Source organism: Silurus meridionalis, chromosome 9, assembly GCF_014805685.1.
Source record: "Silurus meridionalis isolate SWU-2019-XX chromosome 9, ASM1480568v1, whole genome shotgun sequence".
In the NCBI taxonomy this organism is placed as follows: domain Eukaryota; kingdom Metazoa; phylum Chordata; class Actinopteri; order Siluriformes; family Siluridae; genus Silurus; species Silurus meridionalis.
In genome coordinates this window covers 12,363,396-12,389,720 of record NC_060892.1, presented here as the reverse complement: position 1 = coordinate 12,389,720, position 26,325 = coordinate 12,363,396, and the positions used below count along the sequence as shown (strand labels likewise).

The 26,325-nt window shown below is 38.1% G+C and overlaps 2 protein-coding genes across 2 annotated transcripts in view; one reads left to right on the top strand and one right to left on the bottom strand.

Annotated features, from left to right (window-relative positions):
* Nucleotides 1–16,796, top strand: part of usp47 (ubiquitin specific peptidase 47) — a 25,662-nt gene extending 8,866 nt beyond the window's left edge. The window contains exons 4-28 of the mRNA XM_046857362.1: nucleotides 644–797; nucleotides 940–1,036; nucleotides 1,126–1,271; nucleotides 3,794–3,873; nucleotides 4,251–4,400; nucleotides 5,479–5,574; nucleotides 5,678–5,830; nucleotides 5,977–6,135; nucleotides 6,344–6,475; nucleotides 6,590–6,666; nucleotides 6,992–7,047; nucleotides 7,211–7,323; nucleotides 8,173–8,280; nucleotides 8,463–8,670; nucleotides 8,753–8,868; nucleotides 9,053–9,172; nucleotides 9,264–9,981; nucleotides 11,076–11,251; nucleotides 11,347–11,427; nucleotides 11,532–11,647; nucleotides 13,288–13,406; nucleotides 14,321–14,451; nucleotides 14,576–14,623; nucleotides 14,987–15,117; nucleotides 15,205–16,796. Coding sequence (XP_046713318.1) covers nucleotides 644–797; nucleotides 940–1,036; nucleotides 1,126–1,271; nucleotides 3,794–3,873; nucleotides 4,251–4,400; nucleotides 5,479–5,574; nucleotides 5,678–5,830; nucleotides 5,977–6,135; nucleotides 6,344–6,475; nucleotides 6,590–6,666; nucleotides 6,992–7,047; nucleotides 7,211–7,323; nucleotides 8,173–8,280; nucleotides 8,463–8,670; nucleotides 8,753–8,868; nucleotides 9,053–9,172; nucleotides 9,264–9,981; nucleotides 11,076–11,251; nucleotides 11,347–11,427; nucleotides 11,532–11,647; nucleotides 13,288–13,406; nucleotides 14,321–14,451; nucleotides 14,576–14,623; nucleotides 14,987–15,117; nucleotides 15,205–15,379 — 3,660 coding nt within the window. The 3' untranslated portion in view covers nucleotides 15,380–16,796. The remainder of the gene's footprint in view (nucleotides 1–643; nucleotides 798–939; nucleotides 1,037–1,125; nucleotides 1,272–3,793; nucleotides 3,874–4,250; nucleotides 4,401–5,478; nucleotides 5,575–5,677; nucleotides 5,831–5,976; nucleotides 6,136–6,343; nucleotides 6,476–6,589; nucleotides 6,667–6,991; nucleotides 7,048–7,210; nucleotides 7,324–8,172; nucleotides 8,281–8,462; nucleotides 8,671–8,752; nucleotides 8,869–9,052; nucleotides 9,173–9,263; nucleotides 9,982–11,075; nucleotides 11,252–11,346; nucleotides 11,428–11,531; nucleotides 11,648–13,287; nucleotides 13,407–14,320; nucleotides 14,452–14,575; nucleotides 14,624–14,986; nucleotides 15,118–15,204) is intronic.
* Nucleotides 16,398–26,325, bottom strand: dkk3a (dickkopf WNT signaling pathway inhibitor 3a). The gene is made up of 7 exons (XM_046857363.1): nucleotides 26,035–26,325; nucleotides 24,032–24,157; nucleotides 23,844–23,924; nucleotides 21,640–21,732; nucleotides 20,283–20,424; nucleotides 19,295–19,451; nucleotides 16,398–18,362 (listed from the first exon to the last, which is right to left on the bottom strand). The coding sequence occupies exons 1-7, from the start codon at nucleotides 26,224–26,226 to the stop codon at nucleotides 18,275–18,277; spliced, it is 879 nt and encodes a 292-aa protein (XP_046713319.1). The 5' UTR covers nucleotides 26,227–26,325; the 3' UTR covers nucleotides 16,398–18,274.

Below are 26,325 nucleotides of genomic sequence, written 5' to 3'. Positions count from 1 at the left end.
GCCCAAATTTACCCAAAATTAACCCTAACGAGAGAAAGAATGCATTATAAGTCTCTGCATGACGCTCTGAAAAAAAAGAGAGCTTTCTCAGATCACATGCTTCTCCTGCAGCAAGGTTTTTTTTTTCTTGCTTTTATTTTAAATTTTTTAAATTTTTAATAAACCAGTGGTCTAATATACTAGCTCGAATTACCTCAGCGATTGATTGTGTAAGAATCTGAAAACCTCATGCAGACAGTTCGTATTCAAGCAATGCTTATTTTTACCCTTTTAAAAATGTCTCGTATCAAGACACCTCGTCTTCACCTCACCTCGCCTCACCTCAAGTGAATATGAATGCGGCGTGTGAATTTTACGCATCATTACAATTCTAGCGGTCAGTCCCATGAGATGCTGTGCTGAAGTTTGAGTTTAGCATTTCCTGAGCAGCATTAAAAACATGTAGTATAAGGAGCATTTCCCTGTGAGACGGCTACCTCAGGAATACCTGCCTCTGCACAGTTTGCATTGTCTCTCTGTGTCTAGGGAACAGTGTGTTTGGCTCAGCTAAATTTAGGCACATTTTCTGCACACCAATTACTTGTAACAATGTTTCTTCAGCATTAAATTGTAGTTTGCATAAAAACTCATTTTGTTTATGCAGGATGAATCTGGCGCGGCGGACAGCAGTGGGCTGGACGATAGTTCTCAAGACCGCTTCATTGGACCCTTGCCCCGTGATGGTACAGTAGGCTGTAGCAGTGACTACAGCAGTCCAAGCTACTCCTATTCCTCCATACTCAACAAGTCTGAAACAGGTGACTCTCTTTTTTATTATTTTTATTTATTTTTATTATTTGAACAACAGCTACATTGTGTCTGGTGGAGGAGGACAAATCTACAAAAACCTGTAGGCATGCTGTTCATATAGTTTCTGTCCAAATCTAATTTTTCATTTAGGATATGTGGGTTTGGTCAATCAGGCCATGACTTGCTACCTAAACAGTTTGCTTCAGACCCTGTTTATGACGCCGGAGTTTAGAAATGCCCTCTACAAGTAAGTGTAAAAACATGTCATTCCCCATAAGAATCGTAGGAAGGAAAGCAGCAAAAAAGAATAAAATCCATGTTTTATTTCCTTATCAGCTGGGAGTTTGAGGATTCTGAGGAAGATCCTGTCAATAGTATCCCCTATCAGCTGCAACGGCTGTTTGTGCTGCTGCAGACCAGCAAGAAACGAGCCATAGAGACCACAGACGTGACTCGCAGTTTCGGCTGGGACAGCAGTGAAGGTGAGGTCCTCTCAGCTTCTGCTGTAGCCTGCCTACATTCAGGTTTTTCAACACCCTGTTTTATAGCATTTTTGTTGAACTTAGTATTTTTACATAAATTATAGGGGTGTAACAGTATACATATTCACATGTGTATGGGTACACGTGCACTGAATGCAATCCTTTTTTACGTGCGGAACAATACCCTCCTGAGGGCACGCATATTTGAACTGGCGGTCTGCAAGTTTATTTATTCACCGCCTCGCACTTTCAGCTAATTTTATTTCCGAATGTTACTAAACTTAAACATACACAACAATGCCAGGGGTATACAAAAAGGAACTAGAGTTAGCGCAGTGTCACTGTGGCTACTCCCTCCGTCCCCGAAATAAGATGTAATTTGCGCATACATGAAAACGCTAAAGAATCGTATAGCGTTAGCCGCAAACCAGGAAGTGGCTAGGCTATAACGCTAGCGCTATGGGTTCTTTAGCGTTTTATGTCCTGATTCAAGAATTTTTCATAAATGGAACAAAGGCATTTGTTAAAGTATGCTGAAATAAGTAGAACATTAAAGATCATATCTTTAGAAAATTAAATATTAAATGTAAAACACACGTATCTGGGGTCTTACAAATGTCAACTAAGTAATTAAATCTTTCCATTTATTTAATTTTATTGAATCAATTTTACTTCTGCCAATTTAAATAACTACTCAATTTAATCAATATAATGTATTAGTGTATTAATTTTAATTTTTTTTATAAAATATTTAAAAATAATTTTTACATCAGACATTTTATTTAAAATTGTTTTAAAAATGTAAACTGTTCAAATGTTGATTGCACATGTTAATAATAATAACAATAAACTGCTTAAAAAAAAGACAAACAATATTAAGTTTTGTGTACCGTTACACCTTTTATATATATATATATATATATATATATATATATATATATATATATATATATATATATATATATATATATATATATATATATATATATAATTAGTATTAATATCACACATTCTGCTTTTTTTTTAAACAGAACTGTGTATATAGGCTAAAGATAGTAGAGGTCGATCTATATGGGTTTTTCCTCAGGCCGATGGCGATATTTAGAAATCAGGGCAGCCGATTTCCGGTGCCTTTTTTTTTTTTTCCTTCTTCTTTTTTTTTCGGCTGATATGAACACCACAAGTCTCCAATCACTGCACTTGTTACCAAGTTTTGGTACCCGAGCCTCCCTGTAGCCTAAACTACAGCTTTTTGATGCATCTGTTCCAAAAATTTACTCTCATCCTCTTTCCTACTGTTATTCTAATTCTTTCTACTAAAGTTATTCTCATTCTCTCTCCAAAAGTAGCATCATTAATAACAAATAAAATATATATGCTAGATTAAGAAAGAATGATCAGATATTTTCAGCTGATTCTGCATGTCGACCTGGCGGCGGATCTTGTCTGCGAGAAAGAAAACTCCAATTGGCTATTCAACTTAGCAAATGATCACACAAGAAAAAAAAAATGGAACAGGCTTGTTATTCTTGCTTGTCTTTGCATCTCAAAAGACATGATTAAAAATAAATAAATAAATAAATAAATAAATAAATAAAGCTAGATGCATCAATGAGTAATGGGCGCTGCAGGTGGAAACGCTGCTTTATGTATTCAGGTCTAGCTTTTCCAGTTTCCCTGAATATAAACTACTGCCACCTGCTGGTATGGGACAGTTATGTTCTCTAATGCAAGGGCAAAACGTATGCTCACGGTTTGGTGTGTCAGAAGCTCCTGCCTAATAATCAGCCTAATTTGCAGCACAATCAGCCGATGCTGAATAAATAGAAATGCCAAAAATCGCCCCTTATTAATCCACCAGCCGATAAGTCGGTCGAACTCTAATAGATAGTAATATTAGGAAATTTAAACTTACTATTTGAATCATACTGTAGTAGTATTTGTGTTTTTAGGTCTCTATTAAAATTTTATTAGATTCTGTTTCACAGAATAATATTTTAACATTTTTATTTTATTAAAATTTTTTAGCTCGGCTGCCTTTTTTCTTGCATCTCCAACAGTAAATGGGAACTCATCACATGCATTTATCACAAGTGAAGCACTAAAAAACAAATTTTTATTTAGGTTTAACTTACAGAAAATTACAGCTCCATGTTGTGCACACGCATGGAAAATGTCGACCTGCCTTTTACTTTGTTGCTTGCTAATATGGAGTGTTAGTCATTAATCTTTAGCCAGATTAATACGATTATGGTGCAGGAGCACCCGCCTTTCATATTGCACTTGCAACTGGGTTATTTGATGGCGAGCAGATAACGAGTTTAAAATTGTTTTAATTTAATTGCAGTTTTGTAACCTTTTTTGCCATGCTTGTGGGAGTAATAGTGATTAAACTTTAATGAAACTGTTATGACTGTCATTGTAGCCTGAATAATTAAGCAGAGACGATACAGGCAGACTATTAGAGTACTGTGAAAGTATTCCTCACGAGTGTGTGTCTGTGTTTGTTGTATGTTGGGCAGCCTGGCAACAGCACGACGTCCAGGAACTTTGCCGGGTCATGTTTGATGCCTTGGAGCAGAAGTGGAAACAGACGGAGCAGGTACGTGCTCCAGCTCCAGCTGCACCTTTATCTGATATGCCACTAATCCACTAGGGTCTAAACAAAGGACCCAGTGTAACAAAGTCTCAGGGTTAGTACTCCGTGATTTGGAAGTTGTTTGTATAAACACGACCTCATGTGATCCGCACAGTTTTTTAAAGACATGTCTGATTCAGTCACAGGGTTTTGACTGTTTACTTGTTCACTCATGCGGACTTGAGTATAAATGATAAATGTAGAGGAGGATAAATTTTCCCTGCTCATGTTTGGGACTCGTGTAGTGCCTAGCTGAAGCATTGTTTGTAATGTATACCTTTTTTTTCTTTTTGAAAAAAACTTTTATGCATCATCACTAAACAACTATTCTGACATTTCAGGCTGACCTCATAAATCAGCTGTACCAGGGCAAGCTGAAGGACTATGTACGTTGTCTGGAGTGCGGCAATGAAAGCTGGAGGATTGACACATACCTAGACATCCCGTTGGTCATCAGGCCGTTTGGAGCCAGCCAGGCTTTTGGCAGTGTGGTGCGTGTCTGTCTCCAGTGACCTGTCAGTTGTTTGGAATTGTACCATACCCGTGTACAGTAAATCTCTCTAAAGTTTAATTTCATTTAACCTTCCGTTTTTTTCATTTATTTATTTTTATTAAAACAATTTGTGTACCAAACCTATAGGCAAGTGGTTAAATTTTAAACCAGGACGGGACTTGTTTGGACCTTTTTTGTGACGTAATCATAATAAATCTTGATAATGTTCCGTATTTACTTACCGTATTTTCCGGACTATAAGCCGCTACTTTTTTCCCACGCTTTGAACCCCGTGGCTTAAACAATAAAGTGGCTAATTGATGGATTTTTCCTGGGCTTTTCCCGGTTTCACAAGCTTCAAGCCAAAAAACTGAGCCCCATAACATTAGACCAATGAAATTGCTGAACGGGTTCAGGTGAACCAATGGGACTCTTTATATTAAATCAGATGCGCTCCCACTGAATCGGGCAGCACCACATCATAAATATGGATGTGGTTCCTCTGACGTTTGACCTGCCGCTCACTTCACCTGTGTTCTGAGCTGCATGGCATCGGGAGAAAAGCTTCACCGATGGTGATTTTTAAACGCACGACGATGCCAAAAGAAAAAAAAAGAAAAACTCCCGAGAGAAATTGTTGTGAAAGGAAGTAGGAAGACAGTGAACAATGACTTTCTTAGTAGGCTACTGTTTAGATACAAGCTGTGTAACAGACACTGTCTTTCGTTAAATTCTTTGTAAAGTTCATTAGTTTCAATGTAGACACCTGCGGCTTATAGACAGGTGCGGCGTATTTATGTTCAAAATAAAAATCTTTGTAAAATTCAGTGGGTGCAGCTTATATTTGGGTGCGCGTGATAGTCCGGAAATTACGGTAAATGACACTCATAATGTTAATAGTTACTTATTTGTAAATCCTTCTGTGAATTATGTGATGGAGGCACACAGTGTAGTGCTACTGCTAATTCAAATGCACTCTAATATTAAATCCTTAGAGTAATTAGTTTTCAAGTAATCAAAAACAAGCACATTTATGAACTGTACATGTTTTCCTTATGCTCTGATGTATGTAATAGGAGGAAGCACTGCAGGCCTTCATCCAGCCTGAAACTTTGGATGGGCCAAACCAGTACTTTTGTGAGCGCTGCAAGAAGAAATGCGATGCACGCAAGGTGAGCAGGACCAGAGCAGATTAGTGCAGACCGTTGTCTTCTCTCTGTCTCTGTAGTGGATTCTAATTGTATTGCTGCCATTCTCCTGGATCTTATTCTTCAGGGTCTGCGGTTTTTGCACTTTCCCTACCTGCTGACGTTGCAGCTGAAACGGTTTGATTTTGACTACACCACTATGCACCGAATTAAACTCAACGACCGCATGACCTTCCCCGAGGAGCTTGACATGAGCCCCTTTATTGACCTCGAGGACGAGGTAAAAAAATAAAAAAAAAATTACAGTAACCACAAAGATTTAATGGTTTCTTTAAAATTTTGCTCTCTCGTTGTTTCTCAGTAGTTAGGTGTGGTTTTTTTTTTTTTTTTTTTTTTTTTTTTATTTACCAAAATTGCAAATTGCAGAAGTCCCCTCAGACAGAAAGCTGCACTGACAGCGGGGCAGAGAACGAGGGCAGTTGCCACAGCGACCAGATGAGCAACGACTTCTCTACAGACGATGGTGTAGACGAGGGCATCTGCTTAGACAGTACCAGTACCACTGAGAGGGTCCTTAAGCCGAAGGTAGCTCCATGCTTTACCCCTGACATGTCTCCATAATAAATAAATGTATGTTTACAGCAATGTTATTTTAAAAGATAAAAGGCATTAATACATTTAAAAGACGAGTGGTACTTTTAGAATAATTCAGGCCATGCTGTTAAAGAAACGAATAGAACAGTAACAGTGGAATAATTACTTTTCACATCAGATTGTTTTTTTCCTTTTGCAGAGCTCACTGACCTATGAACTCTTCTCGGTAATGGTGCATTCTGGGAGTGCAGCAGGTGGACACTACTACGCCTGCATCAAGTCCTTCAGCGATGGCCAGTGGTACAGCTTCAACGACCAGCACGTCAGCAAGGTTCTTCAACTTTTATAATTACACACAATTAAATTTTTTCCAGTTATTTGTATTTATTTTTTACACACACTTTTTTGTATATATATATCTGTATTTTGTATATTTTGGCTGTAGATCACACAGGACGACATCAGAAAGACTTATGGTGGTTCCTCAGGGAGCAGGGGCTATTACTCCAGTGCCTTTGCCAGGTAAATAAAACCTCACCTCTTGTTTTTTTTTTTTTTTCTTTTCACACCTCTGCATCTGGCGGCTGTCTCAACGGTGGGCCTTTTAAAGGGAAAAGCCTTCAAAATCGCCACGAACTTCAGCCATTAAACAAGTAAATGACGTCTCTATGAGATAAATACAACAAACTCTTTTGTTTAAGCACGAACAAAGCCCCATTTATTGTTACTCTTTTATTACGCACTTGTGGTTTTTTGCTGTCGTAAAGTTGTCCGAGAAACCGCATTCTTACATTGCTGTTGTTTCTGACTGGAAATAATCTTCTAATTATGTTTTGTATTCCAACAGCTCCACAAACGCATACATGCTCATATATAGACTGAAAGATTCCTCAAGGAATGCAAGTAAGAGAAAATATCAGTTTCTACTTTTTGAATCTGTTGGTTGTGAACCTTCTTTCTTTCTTTTTTTTGCGTTTTAAAATAACAAGTTATCTTTTGTAATGAATTTCTATGCTGCTGAATTATTCTGCTGTTTGGGGAAATAAATATGGTAAACTGTGTGCAGAGTACCTCGACGTGGAAGACTTCCCAGAGCACATACAGCGTCTCGTTCAGAGAGAGCGAGAGTCCGAGGAGCAGGAGAAGAGACAAAGAGAGATTGAACGCAATACCTGCAAGGTGCTGCATGTACCTTTTACACCAAGGGGTCCCCAACTATTTTTTTTTTGTGAGGGCCACATAATTGTTGCTGGGAACTGGCTCAGTCAATAAAAGAAAATTACATGGGCTGGAGTGACTCCCAGTATTATTGTAAAGATTTTATTATAATTTAAATTTGATAATATGATTTGATGTATTTATTATTATATTTTGTTTTGCACCATTCAGACAAATGTGCATTCATTTTCAAGAGATATATAGCCTATTAAAAAAAGAGCAAACAGGCCATGTTAATAACTAGCAGTTGACAGATAGTGAATTTTACAGATACCGATAGCAAAGTTGGATTGTACTTGCTGATAGCCAAATAATCGTCCGATAGTTTTAAAAATGTGTACTGGATAAAAAAAATCATGAAAATGTTCTGAACGAAATAAATGAGAATATCTATTAATACATATGAATAAATGATAAATAATACATATAGCGCTCTCCGTGCAGCATACTGTCTCACATTTGTAAGAACAAACAGCACGTTGTGTCAGTGATTCGCCTCTAGAGGCCGCTCTCATAACTACAACTGACCAGAATGGATTTTTGCTGATAGTTCCAGCATTCAACTATCAGTGCCTTGACCTCTATTAATAATAAATTTTTGTTCCAACCTTCATCATCAAATTTAAATATGATACGAGTCAAACCTATTCAAAATAAAATGTTCAAAATTTGCTTTTGGTGTTGTTCAGAGGGCCGTTACATATGCGGGGGCGGGTCGTAGTTTGGGGATCCCTGTTTTAAACTATACTGCAACTTCATACACGGGTTCGCAATTCAAATGCTCATGCTTCCATTTCAAACATTTTTTAGATCAAGCTCTTCTGCATGCATCCTGTCAAAATGATGATGATGATGGAGAACAAGTTGGAGGTACACAAGGACAAAACACTCCGAGAAGCCACAGAAATAGCATACAAGGTGAGTCTAGGGTTTAATTGGTATTGTCTGCTGTATGAAGTTTATTTTGCATGATGACTGTTAGAGTCCTACATGTATATGTACATCTTGACCCAACTGTAACCTTAACCGTAAATGTAATGCTTCCACCACCATGCTTCACTGTTCATGCAGTAATGAATGTATTTGTTTTATGCTTGTAGTTAATGGATCTTGAGGGTGTAGTTTCTCTGGATTGCTGTCGCTTAGTGAAGTATGATGAATTTCATGAATATCTGGAGCGCTCATATGAGGGGGAGGAAGACATGCCCATGGGGCTACTCCTTGGCGGGGTTAAGTCTTCCTACATGTTCGATTTGCTACTAGAGACCCGCCGACCCGACCAAGCGTTCCAACCTTATAAACCCGGAGGTGGCATGAATCACTAACTAATTGGTATAGTACACACACCACATACTATGAATGTGTCAGTCTAAATCTGTGTATTTTTCAGAGGTGATGGTGAAGGTCCATGTGGTGGATCTGAAGACCGAGACCATCGCTTCTCCTGTCAGCGTCAGGGCATACCTTAACCAAACCATTACAGAGTTCAAGCAACTCATTGCACAAGTGCGTTTTCTCTTTTATTGTCTGCAGACATTAGTACCACACATGTTTTCTGTTTATTCGATCATGTTAATAATGCATGAAATTCAAAACCTGATAATAGAATATCTTCTGGCAAGCAGCGCTGAAAAATGTCCACGAAATCTCTTCGTACTGCCATATTCGTGTCTGTTTTTTTTTCGCTCAGGCCACCGGGCTGTCCGCAGAAACCATGCGAGTCGTTCTGGAGCGCTGCTATAATGACCTTCGGCTACTCTACGTGCCCAACAAGACACTGAAAGCTGAAGGTTTCTTCAGGAGTAACAAGGTTTAATTTTTTTACCCGTCAAAGGAATATTGATATCATACTGTTTTCGTGAACATCTGCTATAGTCTTTAATTGCGTCCACTTCTTTTAGGTTTTTGTGGAGAGCTCTGACTCTGAGGACAACCAGGCGACGTTTACTGATTCACTCCTGTGGAAGCTTCTGGACCGTCACGGCAACACAATCAGACTGTTTGTTTCTCTCCCGGAGCAGTCTCCTGGCTCTGTGGCCCACAGAACTAGTTGCCCCAAAGTGAGCGGTGACTCCGAGGACTCGTTTGAGGGGGCTAAAAGCAGTGGGCAGTGTGTAGAGGCCATACTGGAGGAGAGCACGGAGAAGTTAAAGAACCTTTCTCTGCAACAGCAGCAGAAGCAGCAGCAGCAAACGCAAACTTCTAGCACCAGCGAGAGTCAGAAAAGTTCAGACCACAGTGATTTCGAGCACCTCGATTTCCCACAGCCTGAGAACCAGCTGGCTTCAGAGGAGCGTTCTGACTCGGATGCCAACAACGACCGCAGCACCAGCTCCGTGGACTCTGATATCCTGAGCTCTAGCCACAGCAGCGACACGCTGTGCAATGCTGACGGCGCCCCCCTGCCTCTGGCTAACGGCTTAGACTCGCACAGCATCACCAGCAGCCGTCGCTCCAAAGCCCACGAGGGTAAGAAGGAGACGTGGGACACAGCCGAGGAGGACTCTGGCACCGACAGCGAATACGACGAGAACGGCAAGAGTAAAATGCAGACTCATTACCTGTACTTCAGAACAGAGCCATATTCAAAGGAGGATGCTGCAGCAGATGGACAGAAATGTAAGGAACACTGTAAATGCCTGTGTAGTGATGAGTAGGGTTGCAGAGGGCGGAACATTTCCGGAAACTTTCCATAGGAGCTTCATCTGGGGGATATTGGAAATATTCCAAGTTGGAACCTTACCAGGAATTTATGGGAATTAATTACAAATTTATATAAACTAGATCATGTACAAACAAACAAGAAAATTATGTTTGTACAACAAATTTTGTTTGGTCATTTGGTCAGTTTTTGACTGATTTAATTGTTCGTATAATGTTTTTGCAAAATAGCAAACAAAATAATAAAGTTTTTAAATATAAATGTATGTAATTCACGCAAATACTCGCCAAAATGTGATATATTGGGTGCAGGATTTAAGGAATTATGTGTAAAACCACAGTGCATGTAGGGGGTATGGCTTCAGGAGCCCTGCAGTAAGTAGAAATTCAACTGAAATTGCATTAAAGCTGGTTGTTTTAACCAAGAATATCCTGCAAGGTTCCCTGTTAAAACATAACCTGCAATTTTGTAAATTCCAGTTTATTCCTATTCGTTCCTGTTAATTCCCATGGAAAGTTTCCAGTCTTAAAAATTCCTGGAAGTGTTTTGTTGGGCAAATTTCATAAATAAAGATTTGATCCATACTCTGATTATAACTGTACTCTCTCCAATAAGGGTCTACCCTGCAAAACCGGTGCAAAACATTAAGTAAAATTTGGCAATTGGCAAAATTGTCATTGGATTAGCAGGGAGTGAGCAGTGTATCTAGTAGCTGACTCATGCTAATCAATCATTAATGATATCACTAGTTAAATTAACCAACAGTAAAAAAAAGAAAATATCGTTCAAAACTCAATTTGTTCTGCAATATTTTAATACAATTACACAAAAACTGGCATAGTGGATATTCCACACAGACAAACTATATGTGTATACTATTTGTATATTGTGAATTTTGAGATAAAAGTGCTTTTTACACACATTTTTGTTTGGTTAAATTTGGACAAATAACTTAGAAACTATTTACCATGTAGCTGTTATCCACTTTGTAACACTCAGCAGTAAATAATTTCTCACTGTGTGGGTTTTTATTGTTTTTAAATGCTTTCAGGCTTACTTGTCCATGTGGATAAAAGGATCACACTGGCAGCATTTAAGCAGAACCTCGAGCCATTCGTCGGAGTGCCCTCTACACAGTTCAAAGTCTTCCGGGTATATGCCAACAACCAGGAGTTTGAGAGCGTGCGACTCAACGAGACTCTTTCTTCTTTTTCAGATGACAACAAGGTTTGTTATGAAACACCACAGTGGTACGTAATATCACCACCTTATTCATGGCTTGAGTAATTTTTAAAGTGCCTTTTTGTTTTGTTTTTTTGTAGATAACCATTCGGTTAGGACGAGCCCTGAAGAAAGGTGAATACAGAGTGAAGGTGTACCAGCTGTTGGTAAATGAATCTGAGGTAAGTAAATAGCATCTTTGTACTCTTCTCAGAGATTCAAATGTTGCATTTGTTCAACAGATAAAGTTGCAAAACATGGTTGATGTGGATCTCTTTCTCCTTAGCCATGCAGGTTCCTGTTGGATACTGTATTTGCTAAGGGCATGACCGTGAGGCAGTCTAAAGAGGAGTTACTGCCTCAGCTCCGAGACCAGTGCAAACTGGACCTTGGCATAGACAGGTGAGCGCCTGAACGCATTGTATATTTCCTATGTATTAGGTATATCTGTATGAGGTATATCTGATATGGGAGGGAAACCTCACGATATTTTCGCAAGTAATCAATCAATTATTTATGTGCTATGGATCTGCCTGGATAGTGTCCTGATAAGATTTTAACCACAATTAATTTGATTTTAGCTGATCACCATAGTATAATGGCACATAAACGCAATCCTCAAATTCCAGACTTTCAGCTTTAATTTGATATATTTAAATATAAAAGTGAGCTGAGGAACTCCAAAACACCCTGGAGGCTAAAGGAAACAACGGTAGTAAACGAAAAAAAATATTTTCCTGATGATGAGCACTATTTTAGCACAACTGGCCATGTAAAGAAACACCCTTCAGGAGGTGTATCCCTGTCAATTAACAATTAAGAGAAGACTTTACCAAAGTGAATAGAGACGGCTTGCCATAAGATGCAAAACTTTAATGAGCCTTAACTTAACTTTAATGAGCTGCTTCCGTTAGGGGTTGCCACAGCAGATCATCAGTTTCCATAAACAACCCAACCTCTCCTACTGATACCATGTCCATCCTCTGCACTTGTCCAAACCATCTCAATCGCGCCTTTCTCACCTTGTCTTTGATGCATAACAGCTCATCATATTGTGTGGCATATACACTGATGAGGCGTAACATTTTAACTGATGAGTAAATAACACTGATTATCTCTTAATCATGGCAGCCAAGGCTTATTGATGCACGTGGGTAGCGAAGGCTGGTCCGTGTGGTCCGATCCAACAGACGAGCTTCTGTAGCTTAAATTGCTTAAGAAGTGCATGCTGTTTATGCTCGATGGCTGAGGACCATTTTGACAGCAAAACATTATTAGGAAGGCGGCTATAAAGTTATACCCGGTCTGTGTGTATGTTGTAATGGATTCGGTTTCTATGTACTAATGATGCGACACTTGGCAAAGGCTGAAGTGTTAGGTTTATTTAAATACTTTAAATGGACAATGATGTGCATTGAAGTGCATTTCCTAAGACCTTTTAAGGCAAAGAAATAGAATGTTCTGCAGTGGCCTTGGAGTTACTGAAAATTTTGAGAAAACATTTCACATGCTGAGAAAAAAAAAAATTGTTAATATCCTTGAATTAAAGCTCAAAGACTACACTCCAGTACCATATTAGATGGTAGATGTTAAACTATTTAGGCACCTGACTAGGGCTGAAACGATTCCTCTAGTAACTCAAATAATTTGAATAATAATGAAAAAAAAGCCTATATTTTATGGAGTTGCAACCAGAATTGGATGGGATATAATAATAGGATGCCATCAGTGTATGAAACCGGGGCTGAAATAAACAAATAAAGGTAGACAGCGATAAACTGAAATGCGCTTTAAGCAGCCTGCAGTGAGGTAACTGTTTAATCGTCCATTTTGACACTATAACAGCAATGGGATCCCATATCAACAGTAAAAAATTTTCAGCCATAGACCTCATGTCAAAGGTTATTCATTTCCATCTTTGTGGCCCAAACCTGCAACTTATATCAGCAGCTGACCTTTTCAGCAGCCTGACTCACCGGTATCGTGGCAGATGAGCTAAACCCACGCAGCATATAAATTGTCTTGTGCTGCTGCCTTTGCAGGTTTCGACTCAGGAAGAAGACGTGGAAAAACCCTGGCACAGTATTTCTGGAGTATCACGTTTACGAGGAGGACATCAATATCTCTAGTAACTGGGAAGTCTTCCTCGAAGTTCTTGATGGTAAACGTTTTATCTCTACCAAAAAAAGGCAACAATGACCGATGTAGGAGTGAGGATAAAGCTGATATCATATGCTTGATGTATTACCAGACCCATACCTTTGTGAAGTTTGAATGGATGTTCTGTTTATAAATAACTAGTGAAAGCAAAATTTTAAATAGACTTTCATTGGTTATTTATAAACAGAAGATCCATTCAAACTTTACAAATGTATGTGTCTTGTAATACATCAAGCATATGATATTTATCCTAACTCCTACATTCTACAACTTTCAAAAATTATAATAGTCAATTATTTATTTAAAATAAAGAGTTTACCAAAACTTGATCATGAACAATCAGTAGGTGCTGCAAACCAGTCTAGTGACTGTGCATAAATAGCTCTCCAGTGTAACTTCAAATGAATAATTTCCAAGCCAACTTTCTATATATTGTTTGTTGTGTGAGACATTCACACCTGCTCATTTTCTTTTATATAACCTGTGGTGGTGAAATACGATGCTTAAAATTCACTTTACTAAAATATATTTGTTAAAGCTTTGGCACCAGCTGCTTTTGATCACTTGTCATGCACATGGAAATTGTTCTAATTATAGTCACAGGGATCATGCACTAGTTCCAGTATCATTCATGCAAGGCAATGTGCGCGAATGGGACAATGTGAGCTCACAACAGGATGTGAAGCACTTTCCTCTTAGTGTTCTTTTGTCCCTTTTTTACAGATAAACCTTACACTACTAGCTAAATGTTATCCAATAAAATGTTACGGCTTGACATTCACTGCATAGTCATTTGACCCAATGCATCTAAACTTCTAGGTCTGTGATTAATTTTAGATCTGAGTGTTTAATAAAAAAAAAGTGTTAAAAAAAAAACTGTCCCTTGATGTAATTGTGATCGTTGGTGTGTTGCAGAACCAGAACGGATGAAGTCCATGTCTCAGTTGGCGGTGCTGACGCGGCGCTGGTGTCCGTCTCTGATGAAGCTAGAATCCTTCCGGGAGGTGGTGCTGGAGAGCAGCAGTGTGGACGAACTCAAGGAGAAGGTGATGTTCAGCTGTTTGCCTTTTTCTTTTCTTTTTTTTTTTTTTACCCCAACAGATTTTAAGAGAATACTGATGGCTGATGGATGGAAGGTGTTTTATTCTCATGATGTTTGTTTCTCTGCAGCTCAGTGAAATTAGTAATATTCCACTGGAGAACTTGGAGTTTGCCAAGGTATGACCCCTTAGCTTATTTCAGTCTGAACTTTACAACTTGCTTTGTTTTTTGATTAAACGGCATTTTCCGATTCCGTTTTATTTATTTAATTATTTATAAAGTATTTATTATTTAATCAGGGATATTCAGCATTTACAGCTGGAATTTGAGGTAAAGAGGTTGTAAATAAAATACATCAGTTCAAAATTTTGGTTTGTTCTGGAGGTTACCATTTTTATTTGGTGCTATGAGACTTCGTCATTTTCCAGATGACAGAACAGAAAATTATTGAAACGATTCTTCTGAAAGTACAATCTTGTTTTAGCCCTATTTAACTTAAGGATATATGTAGTAATTGGTTCATTGTTCTCCGTGCTCTAGGGACGAGGAACATTTCCTTGCGACATATCTGTGTTGGAGATCCATCAGGATTTAGACTGGAATCCTAAGGTTTCCACACTGAACGTATGGCCTCTCTACATCTGTGACGATGGTGCGGTGGTGTTTTACAGGTAAGAAGAGATATAATGGGCCCTTTCTCAATATAAAGCCCCAGTAATGTTTGATTTAGAAATTAATCATGTGTCCGTCTCATGCAGGGACCGCACTGAGGAACTCATGGAGCTCTCTGAAGAAGAGCGTAATGAACTGATGAAAAAGGAGAGCAGCCGGCTGCTGAAGACAGGCCACCGGATCAGTTATTCTCCCCGCAAAGAGAAAGCTCTCAAGATCTACTTAGACGGAGGGCCTTCTAAAGACCCGGGCCAGGATTGAGAGTGGCCCCTCTACACCTCGATCATTATTATTATTTTTTTTTTTAAATAGCTGGCCTGCCCGCTGCAGTATAGCGCTGCCTCACCAGGGGCCCTTGGTGGCGTTGAAGCCCACATCCGATCTGGTGCGGTACGACCGGCGCCGTCTTCTCCGAGCTCCGCGGGGGGTCTTGTGTTCGAGGCTCAGATTTTTTTTTTTTACTGTGCACTATAGTTTCTCATAAAGTTTAAAGGAAAGTGCAACACCTATTTCAAATGAACAGACATCCAGTATCATTCAGACTAATCAATCAGGGTGGAAATGGATGCACTTGTGGAATAGAGAGGACTATTTGAATATCTTTCTCTGGCTCCATCAATTCTATCTTTTTTTTTCTTCCCCCCTCCTATTTCAATTACAGTTCATTAATCACTCGCTCTCTGGCTGAGTGGCGAATTCATCCCCCACCTTATGTGCACATGTCCATGATCCAAGTTTTGCTTGGTTGAGATACATGGCAAGCCCTCACATCTCCTACACGAACATCTGCGTTTTTGAGGTCCTCCACTATCTTCAGGTGTATTCTAATCATTCTCAGAATACTGGGTCCTTTGCTCTTGTTCAATTAATAAATTCAACGCTTCTCTTCTGGATGATGCCGTTTTCCCCCAGGAGCTTTTATCGCACGGGTGTGTTTGTGTAAGACAAAGGCTGATGCTCTGTGCCACTTTGTTGACTGCTGAAGCTCCACCCATTGCAGAGGGAACCCCGCCTCTTGATCTCTTACGACTCCTCCTACTTTTCCCTCTGGAAAACTCACACTGGTACATTTTTAGTCTGCCTTTAAGACTAGAGAAATACAAATAAAGTAGAGCTTTATATCTACGTCTTTACCTTCCTCCCGCAACCTCTTTGTAAATTAACTTCACCCCGGACTTGCTTGACGAAGATGATGATGATGATGATGATGATAATGCTGATTGTGTAACTGGGATACATTTTAATTGTTTTGCTTTGTAACCCAATTTACTTTTTGTCCTTTATTTTTTTTTTTGGTTTTTGCTTTTTTAAAAATTTCTGCACAACAAGAGCAGAGCAGCCTGTTCTGTGTGTATGTGTGGGTGTGCACTTTCGGTGTGATGCTACTTGCAGATGTTTTTGCGTAGCCAGAGCACAAAAGCTCTGAAGCAGGGCTGCCGGATGCAACTCGCTAGTCGCTATGACCAGGGTTCATAGTTGGGTTAGTGCAGGAAATCCACCAGACCGTGCTATGGTTAGGTGGAGTTTGCTGACCCTGCTTTAGAGCCACACAGTGCAGAGCAGTGCAAAGCATCGCTGAACTAAACCGAACCATCGTGGGCCCCCTGGGCTCCTAACTCTGCCACAAGCTGTTCACTGTAGACTTGCCAATATGGAAATAAAAAAAAAAATCAGTTTCCGACTGAGTGCTTGATTTCAGGACATTAGTTCCCTGGAGTGACCTTATGGGGGAGAGGGGGGTTTCAGCAGAAGAGTTCATGTCTTTTTCCTGCTGAAAGATTATCGCGTTCTCATCGCGCTCTCAGACTTCTATAGTTTCCTTCCAAATTATATGCTTAAAAATGCCTTGGTGACTCCAAATCGTGAAGAAGACACGATACAATAGAGCAGATGGTGAAGCTTAGAGCTATCGTAAAAAGATTTGCATTTAAGCAAACTTACAAATGGAGGTAGTTCTTTAGTTAAAATGGTTTGACTTACAATTTTTCAAGATTACAATGACGATAGCGATGCGACCATATTGTAAAAAAAAATATATATTTTTGTGCAGCTGGCACACAGCTATGTGGTACAAGACCCAATTTTAGCTCTCATCCCTACCTTTTCGGGCGTCACCAGACCGACTCCGCCCGACTCTCACGAACCAGCGATTGTCCACCTGCTGTAAAGTTTATACATTGCAGTAGTGTAAAATTGCTCTTTTTTTGCTAAAATATGTACTGTAATTTTCTTAAATTATTAACAAATTATAGTATACTACCCCCATACCAATCACCATACTTTAAGACTCCTGGGTAGTGAGGCAGTGTCTCGACTCGACAATATATTCAATTTGCGATGAGGTCATTGGAACACATCTCCAGTGTCAGGACTATAAGTCAGGTTTTGATATTAAGTATAATATTTAAATTTTTTTTGTATTATGACGTTTTAGAAATAAAGTAAAAAAATTTGAATGTCTAATAACAAAATGAACATCACATCAACTGCATAAAAACTGTGGAGGTGCAGAATGGTGTACTGTGTCACACTTTAACATGATATTGATATTCCATCATATAGACTGGTTTTACAGATTATGAAATCCAAAGATTAATGAGAACACGCATAAAAATGAGAATCTTTCAGCTTTTTATTTAGTGCAAGTTTACATTTCTGTAGCTTTGAGACGCCGTGTAGGATTGCATTTTATGAGTTAATTCTTAATCAGGGGTGTTGTACTCTGTCCTTGAGCAGCAATTTCTTTTTTTCTTAACTGACCAAATATAGTACATGGAGGACTGATAGAGTGTGAAATGCTGAACTCTGAAGCTCTGGGTTTCCCCGAACAGGAGTCCACTAACTGGTCTATAAGCATCCACGGTGACCCTTCAGTCATATGTGCCTAAATATACAATGCATATCTTTCAGTCTAATACTGTCTGCAGAGCTTTGGGTGAACCTTTATATTGTGCACTTCCTGCTAAAATCTACTGCTCTTGGAGACAAGCTGAACACTGGCACATGAAGCACGTTAATGATGACCAGACTGTAAATACGGTTATGGTTTGAGTAATCATTTTCTACAGCAGACTGCTAAAGACTTTAAGGCTCACTGAAGTTTCCAGAGCTCCATATTGTAATAACTTCATGTGTAAACAGGTTCTGTGTTCTGGTTTAGATGATGTAGTCGATCTCAGAGTACAGAGAGTCGCTCAGAGCTTCTTCGCTGGAGGTCGGCCCTTTCAAGCACACCAAGCTGCGACTAAAGACAGAACAGTGAAGGTTATACAGTTAGGGCCACTTCTTATGTCTAAAGGTACAGCACAGAGCATAGGCCTAATAACTGCAATTTGGCATCAATGAAATTTTTTTGTATCAAAAATACCTCTGCCATCAAAATACATAAATATGGGTAATTATGTTATTATATAGAAACATTTTTTATGAAAATAAGAATTAATCAGTCACAGTAAGATCAGTTGACTGGTGTACTATCTGACTGGCTTTAATCAACAATTAAAGTTTAAAATGTAAAGTTTCACAACTTTTTTTACTCCTTGTGATAGTAGTGATTTTTTATATATATATATTGCTAAACATCATTAAATATGGGTGGTCCATAAAATAATAAATTGTAATATAGCATATATAGTTTCCTAACCAGTTTCCTGCTTTCCTACTTTCTCTCTTACTAAGAAACCAGAAAGCACAGACTTTGCCATGGTGGAAGCCTTTTTTTATTTTTTTATTTTAAATCTTTGTTAAATCACAGCAAGTTGTTAACACACAGATTATTAGCCTTAGTCCGAGCATACAAGTCCCTGTGAATGAGCCGTTACTATAGAAATGTAATGTGTTCAATCCAGTGCATTGGTATAATCCTGTGATGTAAATGACTGCTAGAACTCCTGCTATTAGAGCTGCTGAATAAAAATGATCAACACCTTCTGACATCAGAATTCGAGAGCTGGACATAGTTGTGGTCGACATTATAACGGCAGGATATTTCACTTTTAACTTTGTTTGCAAAATGAGGCATAACTTTAATTTAAGAAATAGCATCTGGCAACTCTTCCAGACATCAGTGATTGGAGATTAATTCAATAGGAGTTGTGATGCCTTTATTTGGTTGCAGCCATCGTTTTGTTTATTTGAATGACACTGTACAGTCACACTGGGAATGTAGAATCTTACCCCAGATGCTGGCACTGCAGGTCCCCAGCACAGGGACAGTGCTCTTTTGGACTCCTGTGTCCTAAATCCCATGACAGCAGGTCCATCAGGTGATTGGTGGAGATGCTGCAGGGTTCACGTTCTTTGGGTTTGAGGCTGCACACTGGGAAAAGCAGACCTAAAGGGAAAATGTGGATGAATGACAAAAATATAGCAAAGCTTTAGTCCGGCGGTGGAACTACTTATTTGGAAGATGCAAGAATTATTTTGCTAAAATTATCTCTTGATAAAAAAAACATATTAGTAGGCCTGCTATTACGGCTAATACAGAATCAGTTTGTCTAAGGAAAGACATGCATGTCCTACACAGTGACCAGAGGGTTTTTGAACTATTTCTCTTGCAAAACAATGGCCAGGTCACTACATGTTGATGGTGGAGATAAAAAAAAAAAAGCCAGAGTATTGTATAGTGAGGAATATATATTACATAACTGTCAGTATTGTATATACTGTACATGATACAGTTCAAGCATTATAGTTAATAATATGAAATGGGGATTCAGGAAGGAAAATGCTACCCAGCTACCTGTTTTAATGGTATCTTTTTAAAAGAACATAAATTACATATATTGAAATAGGTTATGGCTAACATTCTGATCTAGCTGCTGTTAGTTTAGAGCTGTTCTGTATACTGTACTGAATATGGTTGAACTTTGGCAATAATTTTTTTTTTTGCACTAAAGGCTAAAACCAGCTACTAAGTTTAACTAATTGACAATCTTTTCATGGTCATTTTTCAGTCAGTAAATTCCCTGATTCAGAATATTTTGCAATCTACCAAGTCTAAGTGCTCTTTTTGCCTCATCTCTGTTTTCTTGTAGAAAGTCGTTCTGCTGAGTAATGCTACAGCAACAATAAATAATAGCAGTAAAATCCTGTCACCGGTAAAAGCAGCTGCAGCTCCATCCTCATTCACGGGTAATAAAATATGCTCATTGTAATTCAGTACCTTCATGGAAGGCGCAGCACAGATCGCTGTCACAGTCGCTTTGTTCTTGGCAGATGGTTCCTGCTTCTCCTTTAGTGGAGTTCCTGCAATGACCCAACACACACAACTGGCCCTCGCAGCACTCCTCATCTTTCCTGCAGGCCTGTGATAGAAATCCACACAAATGCCATGCAAAATCTCTTAGCTTCTCCTGTGGGTCTTATCATTGTCATGAATAAAGATCAATGCTGAATGTTATCCAGCGAGCTACTGGGATACTATTGATACAGTATGATATCATCCGAACAGAGATGAAAAAGTTATTGATACCCAATAATGCTATCATGGGAGCTACTGCTTTTATTACTTACCGTAATAGAAAATGTAATAGTATTAGAATTAACTAGCATTGTTAACAAAATAAAGTAAAAAATAGTAAACTTAGCAAACTTAGCAGTAATTTATTACTGTTGCTACTCTGTTGCAACTCATAATGAGATGGCTATTACTACTATTTCTGCTTCTATTACTAATGCTACTGTTACTACTGGTATTAGTAATACTATTGTTACGTTAGTACAACTATTATTACTCACATTACTAGCTAATGGTACTTCTGTTGCTATAGTAACTGATATTTTTTATACTTAGACGGCAATTTCCACTATTAGCATTAGCAAAAATATTCCTATTCCTACTACTGAGTTCAATTGTACTATTAATGTTACTTATATGCTGGTTTGTTGCTGAGATCAGCCCTGAAGGCTTGAAGATTTCCATTATGGTTAGGGAGAAGGTATTTTGCAACCAGTACATAAACACATTTTATCTGTCATGGCTGCCCACTGAGTTCATAACCAAGATCAATGTCACAAGAACTTTCCCTTAAAGGCTTGTCTACAGACCTTTAAATCAATTTTTAAAAAATGCTGCTTATAGTCTCAGGAGCACATTTAACCTTCCAGCTGTCCAGCTGTATTTCATGGTAGACCAAAATCCAGCCTCTGAACTGGAAAAGAAAAGAACCTGTCTGCCAGCAGCACATCAGTATTCTAGGTCTGTCTTCTGTCCATCGCTGGCTTCTGTAGTCCTTTCTATGTCCCAGATAATGTCACAGGGACAGAGACAGATCTCAGATTTAGCAAGCGATCCACTTTAATGTGAAGCCCAAAATGGAAAAAACCTGCCTGCATATCAATTTCCAAATGCACTCGTGCTTGTGCTGCAATGCAGATACAATGCAGTCTCAGTTACATCATATAGAAAGGTGGAGGCTCTCAAATGTGCAGGTCTTCAGCACTTTCATGGTAGATCTGGGTGAGGTCCACTGTGAGATATTAGATGCACAAATTTGTACAAGAAGAATGAAGTTTCCTACCCCTTCTGATTGCTTGCAAGGCGTGCACTCAGAGTGGTGTTCGTCATAGAGACAGTATCTACCCCTCTCACAGTCCTCGTCGATTATGCACTCCTGAGAGACATAATAATAAACATGAGAAATAAAAATGCTCATAACTTTCAAGATGAGGCTAATGCAGGAGCATAATCTCTAATTTCATTGCTAAAAATAGCAACTAAAATACCACTACTGATACGATTACTATTGCTATTACAGATACTATCCTACTACAATTACTACTAATATAATAAGTGCTCCTGTAGTATTAGTGTTGCTGTATAGTTTCTACTATTACAAGTACTGCTTCTATTACTGTACTACTACAACAACTACTACTACTATTATTATTATTATTATTATTATTATTATGAAAACTACTTGTACAATTAGTACTACTACTATGATTTGTAATGTCATGAATGCAACTGTAATATTACTACACATACTACTTCTAGTAATAGTATAAGTAGTGCTGCTTCTATTACTTTTACTATTACAGCTAGTAGTTTTACCATTGCTGTTCTTACGATGAATAATACTGCAAGTATTAACATTTCAAATATTGCTATATGTTGTAGTATAATATAATTAATTTTATTATTACTAATATATTATTATTTTAACTGTTACTACATTAGTATTTGGTATATATATATATATATATATATATATATATATATATATATATATATATATATATATATAACTATTTCTACTCCTAATACTCCTTCTCATACTACTGCTGCTACTGTCAGTAATAGAGTAGCTGGATTAGTTCAAAACCACTTTCATTATGTTGTAATCTGTTGTGGTTTTTTCCAGAGAGTTTCTGAGAATTTTTAAGATTGTGAGGCTGATACATGAACTGTCTAATATTTACCTGTACGGTAAAGTGACCCAGATGTTCAGAATTAAGACAAAACGCTTTTGATTCCGTTTAGGCTCAAATAAACATCTGCTGCCTTTTACCGCAAAGATATCACATGGTAAAACAGGAGGCTTTGTTTCTCCCAGTTGAAAGAAGTGGTTGAAATTTAATTTAAGCTTCTGAAATATCAATATATCAATAGAGCTGAAACATCAAACTATAACTAAAGGTTGCTTTATTTGAATCCTAATCCAAATGCTGGAGAAATGTGCATCATGGAATTCTTGGAATAAAAAAATAGATGATTTTGAAACAGCAATATTCTACATCAAAATTCTTTTTCCTAAGTGATGCATTTTCAGTTTGATGTTGATGTTTTACTGAACTAAAGAATATCTTTGAATAAAACAATGAGTCTTTCATATAAAACAACCAGTTTTCTATGAATGTCTCAGAAAATCTCAAAGAAACATGGAAAATACCACTGAGCTCTGACAAAATACAGATGATAAATATGCTGTATATGATGCCATTACATTTATTTCGATCATTAATTCATTATAGAATTAGCTGTTTGTTGCTGCTTTTGCATCTTAATTTCATGTTCAATATCAAATAATCCATATGCCTAATGAGGTTCTGGACCGTCTTTCTTATATGCCATATAGTATATGATCTGGATTTATCCTGCTCAGATACAGCAGCCCGCAACTCCAGCTCATGTCTGCTGGAGGATTATTGACTGACCAGTTTTAACGAGAGACGTTTTGATGTGTGAGAGGATCTGCACGTCAGGAAATTGATTTGTGCAAAGCTGCACTACAGTGTATTGGGTGCAACTTTAGGAACTGAAGCAGTTTAAGAGACGATCTTCTGAAGACGACGAACAGAACATAGGATGCCTTAAATGCCCTCAGTATTGACTTATTCCCAAAATATACCAAACTGGTATTTAAAGAAAAAAAGCTTGTCTTGGAAATTGTCCCTATGGAATATGATAAAACCGTGTAAATGAGTCATCATTTTTTTTTTATAAAATTCTCCAAGTGTGATCTTCAATAGCGTCCGGGATTTTAAGCTCACTCAATGACCGAGTCAAGTGCCTCAATTAAATTGGCACTTATATCACTGAACTACTTACAAATACATCCATACAATACATTTAGTTTGTTTCTGGGTGGAATTTTACTTTAAAAAAGAAGTACTTTGATGATATATTGAAAGATTATACTGTGCAGGAGATGTACTGACAGTATGTAAAGAGTTAAATAGGGACATATTTAATCACGTAATATAGGTGATTAGAGTTACGCACATGAGTAATGTCATTTTCCTTGCCGATGGACTGGTTCCCGGTTCTGGTCATGTGGATCTCCTCAGTTGTATTGCCTGATCTCTAAAAACACAAGCACAATGAGTAGACATTTTGACAAGCAGTTGTCATTCAGGCCACTGCGATCATGTCAGACATCTCGAACATCATGACCTCCACACTAGTCTTACCTTATCGACCGCTTCCACAGCAGGGGCAGATTGATTTCCGCTAACGATCTCCGAGCTGCTTTCGTTGCTGTAATTTGAGGTGATGTTATAGATGTGCTGAATGGATTTTGCGCTCTCGTTGTCCATCTAAAAAACGCTCAAGATGAGTAACACATCAGCCACTGCTTATACAGTATATAATAAATAACAGTAACATGTTCCACATGCCTTACATGATCTAATGCTAGCAAAAGTGAATCAACAGTGCTGTAAAGCTGTGACCACAGATCGCTGCTCAAAATTTTGCAAATGCTATTGTACATAATTTCTTAAACATTAACGCACATGGTGTGATCTGAGTACTTCATGCCTAAAAACTTTGGATTCTGGACAAATACAAACCACAAATGTACATAGAGGATGTTTCTGGATTGGTATTGGGCCAGATTTTATAATATAAAGAATGTGTTAACTGACGGCCCAAAAAAACCCCACCATCTTGTCTTTGGTGTTTTAAATAACCTTGCAAAAGACACTTGCAGACAGTTGGCCTGGTTACTAACACTTTACACAACAAAAGGGTACCTTTCCTTATCTTTTCTAACTTTAACTTTCAGCTTTTATTAGAAAATATGGATCTAGTCAATCCTAGCTTTTTATATTGAGTATGTTTAAATTACACAGTATACGATGAGCCAGAAGTGAGACGTAATGAGGTACAAATACTTTGCTACTGTATTTAAGTAGATTTTTCTGGTATCAGTACTTCATTATTTATTTTTTCAGGCAATTTTTTACTTTTACTCATTAAATTTTTTCACACAACTATCTGCACTTTCTATTTCTTACATTTTCAAAATGGGCTTGTTAATTTAGTTTTAATATTAGGTGACATGATCAATATTTTTTCTTCTCATTGCGTGTCGTTTTCAGCCCATCAACCTATTTCTTGTCATTTTACAGCTTTTTTAATCTACCACTCGTTTATCATTTCCTGGCCCTCACACACCACATACGAAGACTAGTTTAAGAAGCTAACAACGAGCAATACAGAAGGCAAGAAGTAAGAGTAATGTGAATTTATAATTTTATTAAAAAAATAAATATATTAATTAATAAAATTTAATAAATATTCTCACTAAAACAGGTAGTAGTAATGGTTGCTTTTTGCTTAAGTACATCTCAGAGCTCATACTTCTACATTTAAGTGAAAAAGTGTGGTCAGTACTTTAACTTTTACCAGAATCCTTAAGTTAAGGATGTGTGTACTTTTGCCATCTCTGCTAAGAGCATCTAGCATCGAAATAGCCCAAAATTTCCAGAAGGGCTTCACGATCACAAAACAGCAGAATATTCTGGAATTTAATACACTATTACGTCTTATCTTGTATATCTTATTTTGAGTATACTTCAACACAAAGAGGGAATAGTGTGTATCTTTGATAAAATACATGGTGCATAATAAATGTAAAATAAAATTAGCTTGAGGAAAGGTAAAATTTAGTGCAAATTGCAATTTTTCTTATTACAGCATCATAAACCCATTTATTTATGTATGTATATAGGCTAAGCCCATATGGCAAAATATGAAGCTTTTAATGGTAACAAAAACTATTCACGAATGAAACATATACAATATATCTCTCCATGCTCTATCAATCCTGTTTTTTTGCATTAATTTTTCATGACATTCATGTACCGAGTGGGTTGTGGCAAATAAAACAAATACTTTCTTCAGAAAAAAATTCCAGAAGACATTGTTCTAGAATACCCCATATGTGTTTACCCTTGCACACATAGTAACCTGTTTCTAGCTTTTCTGCTTCTAAACAGTTAATTACAGCAAAAGTACTTGAGCAAATGGTGGTACAGGAGAGCTCAGAAATGCATTGGTTTCTCAGGATTTGATGTGAAGCTAGATATTTTGCCTTTCTGAGCTTGGCCTCTTTTTTTCCAGCCCAGGAGTGTGTGTGTTCTGCGTCGAAGCAATGAGTCTAGACTTTATGCACGGTAGTAGGCGATACCTGATGCTCATCGTCTTCCAGATGTTTCACCTTGCTGAACAGGTCGCTCAGCGTCGTCGGTTTTTGTCCTCCGGTCGCCTCCGTGGGCGCGTGCGACTGCAAGTCCACACCGGGAGCTGTCCAAGTTTCAGGAAGGAGTCCATTAACGGTGCCCAGGCAGGGATTCAGCGCCAGCAGCAGCAGCAGCAGCATCTTCGCCGCGTCGCTCGGTGCTTGATGGAAGATGGAAGAATGCAGACCGACGCAAGATGCACCACCAGCTCGTGCGCTGAATTATGGGCGTGAAAGACT

What these genes read in the sequence shown, in the direction of transcription:
- dkk3a (XM_046857363.1), bottom strand. Translation starts at nt 26,226, where the DNA reads ATGCTGCTGCTGCTGCTGCTGGCGCTGAATCCCTGCCTGGGCACCGTT. An exon ending in TGGAAGACGATGAGCATCAG is followed by an intron (nt 24,158 to 26,034) that starts GTATCGCCTACT and finishes AGCGTTTTTTAG; the next exon opens with ATGGACAACGAGAGCGCAAA. An exon ending in GTGCTGCGCCTTCCATGAAG is followed by an intron (nt 19,452 to 20,282) that starts GTACTGAATTAC and finishes TTTTCCCTTTAG; the next exon opens with GTCTGCTTTTCCCAGTGTGC.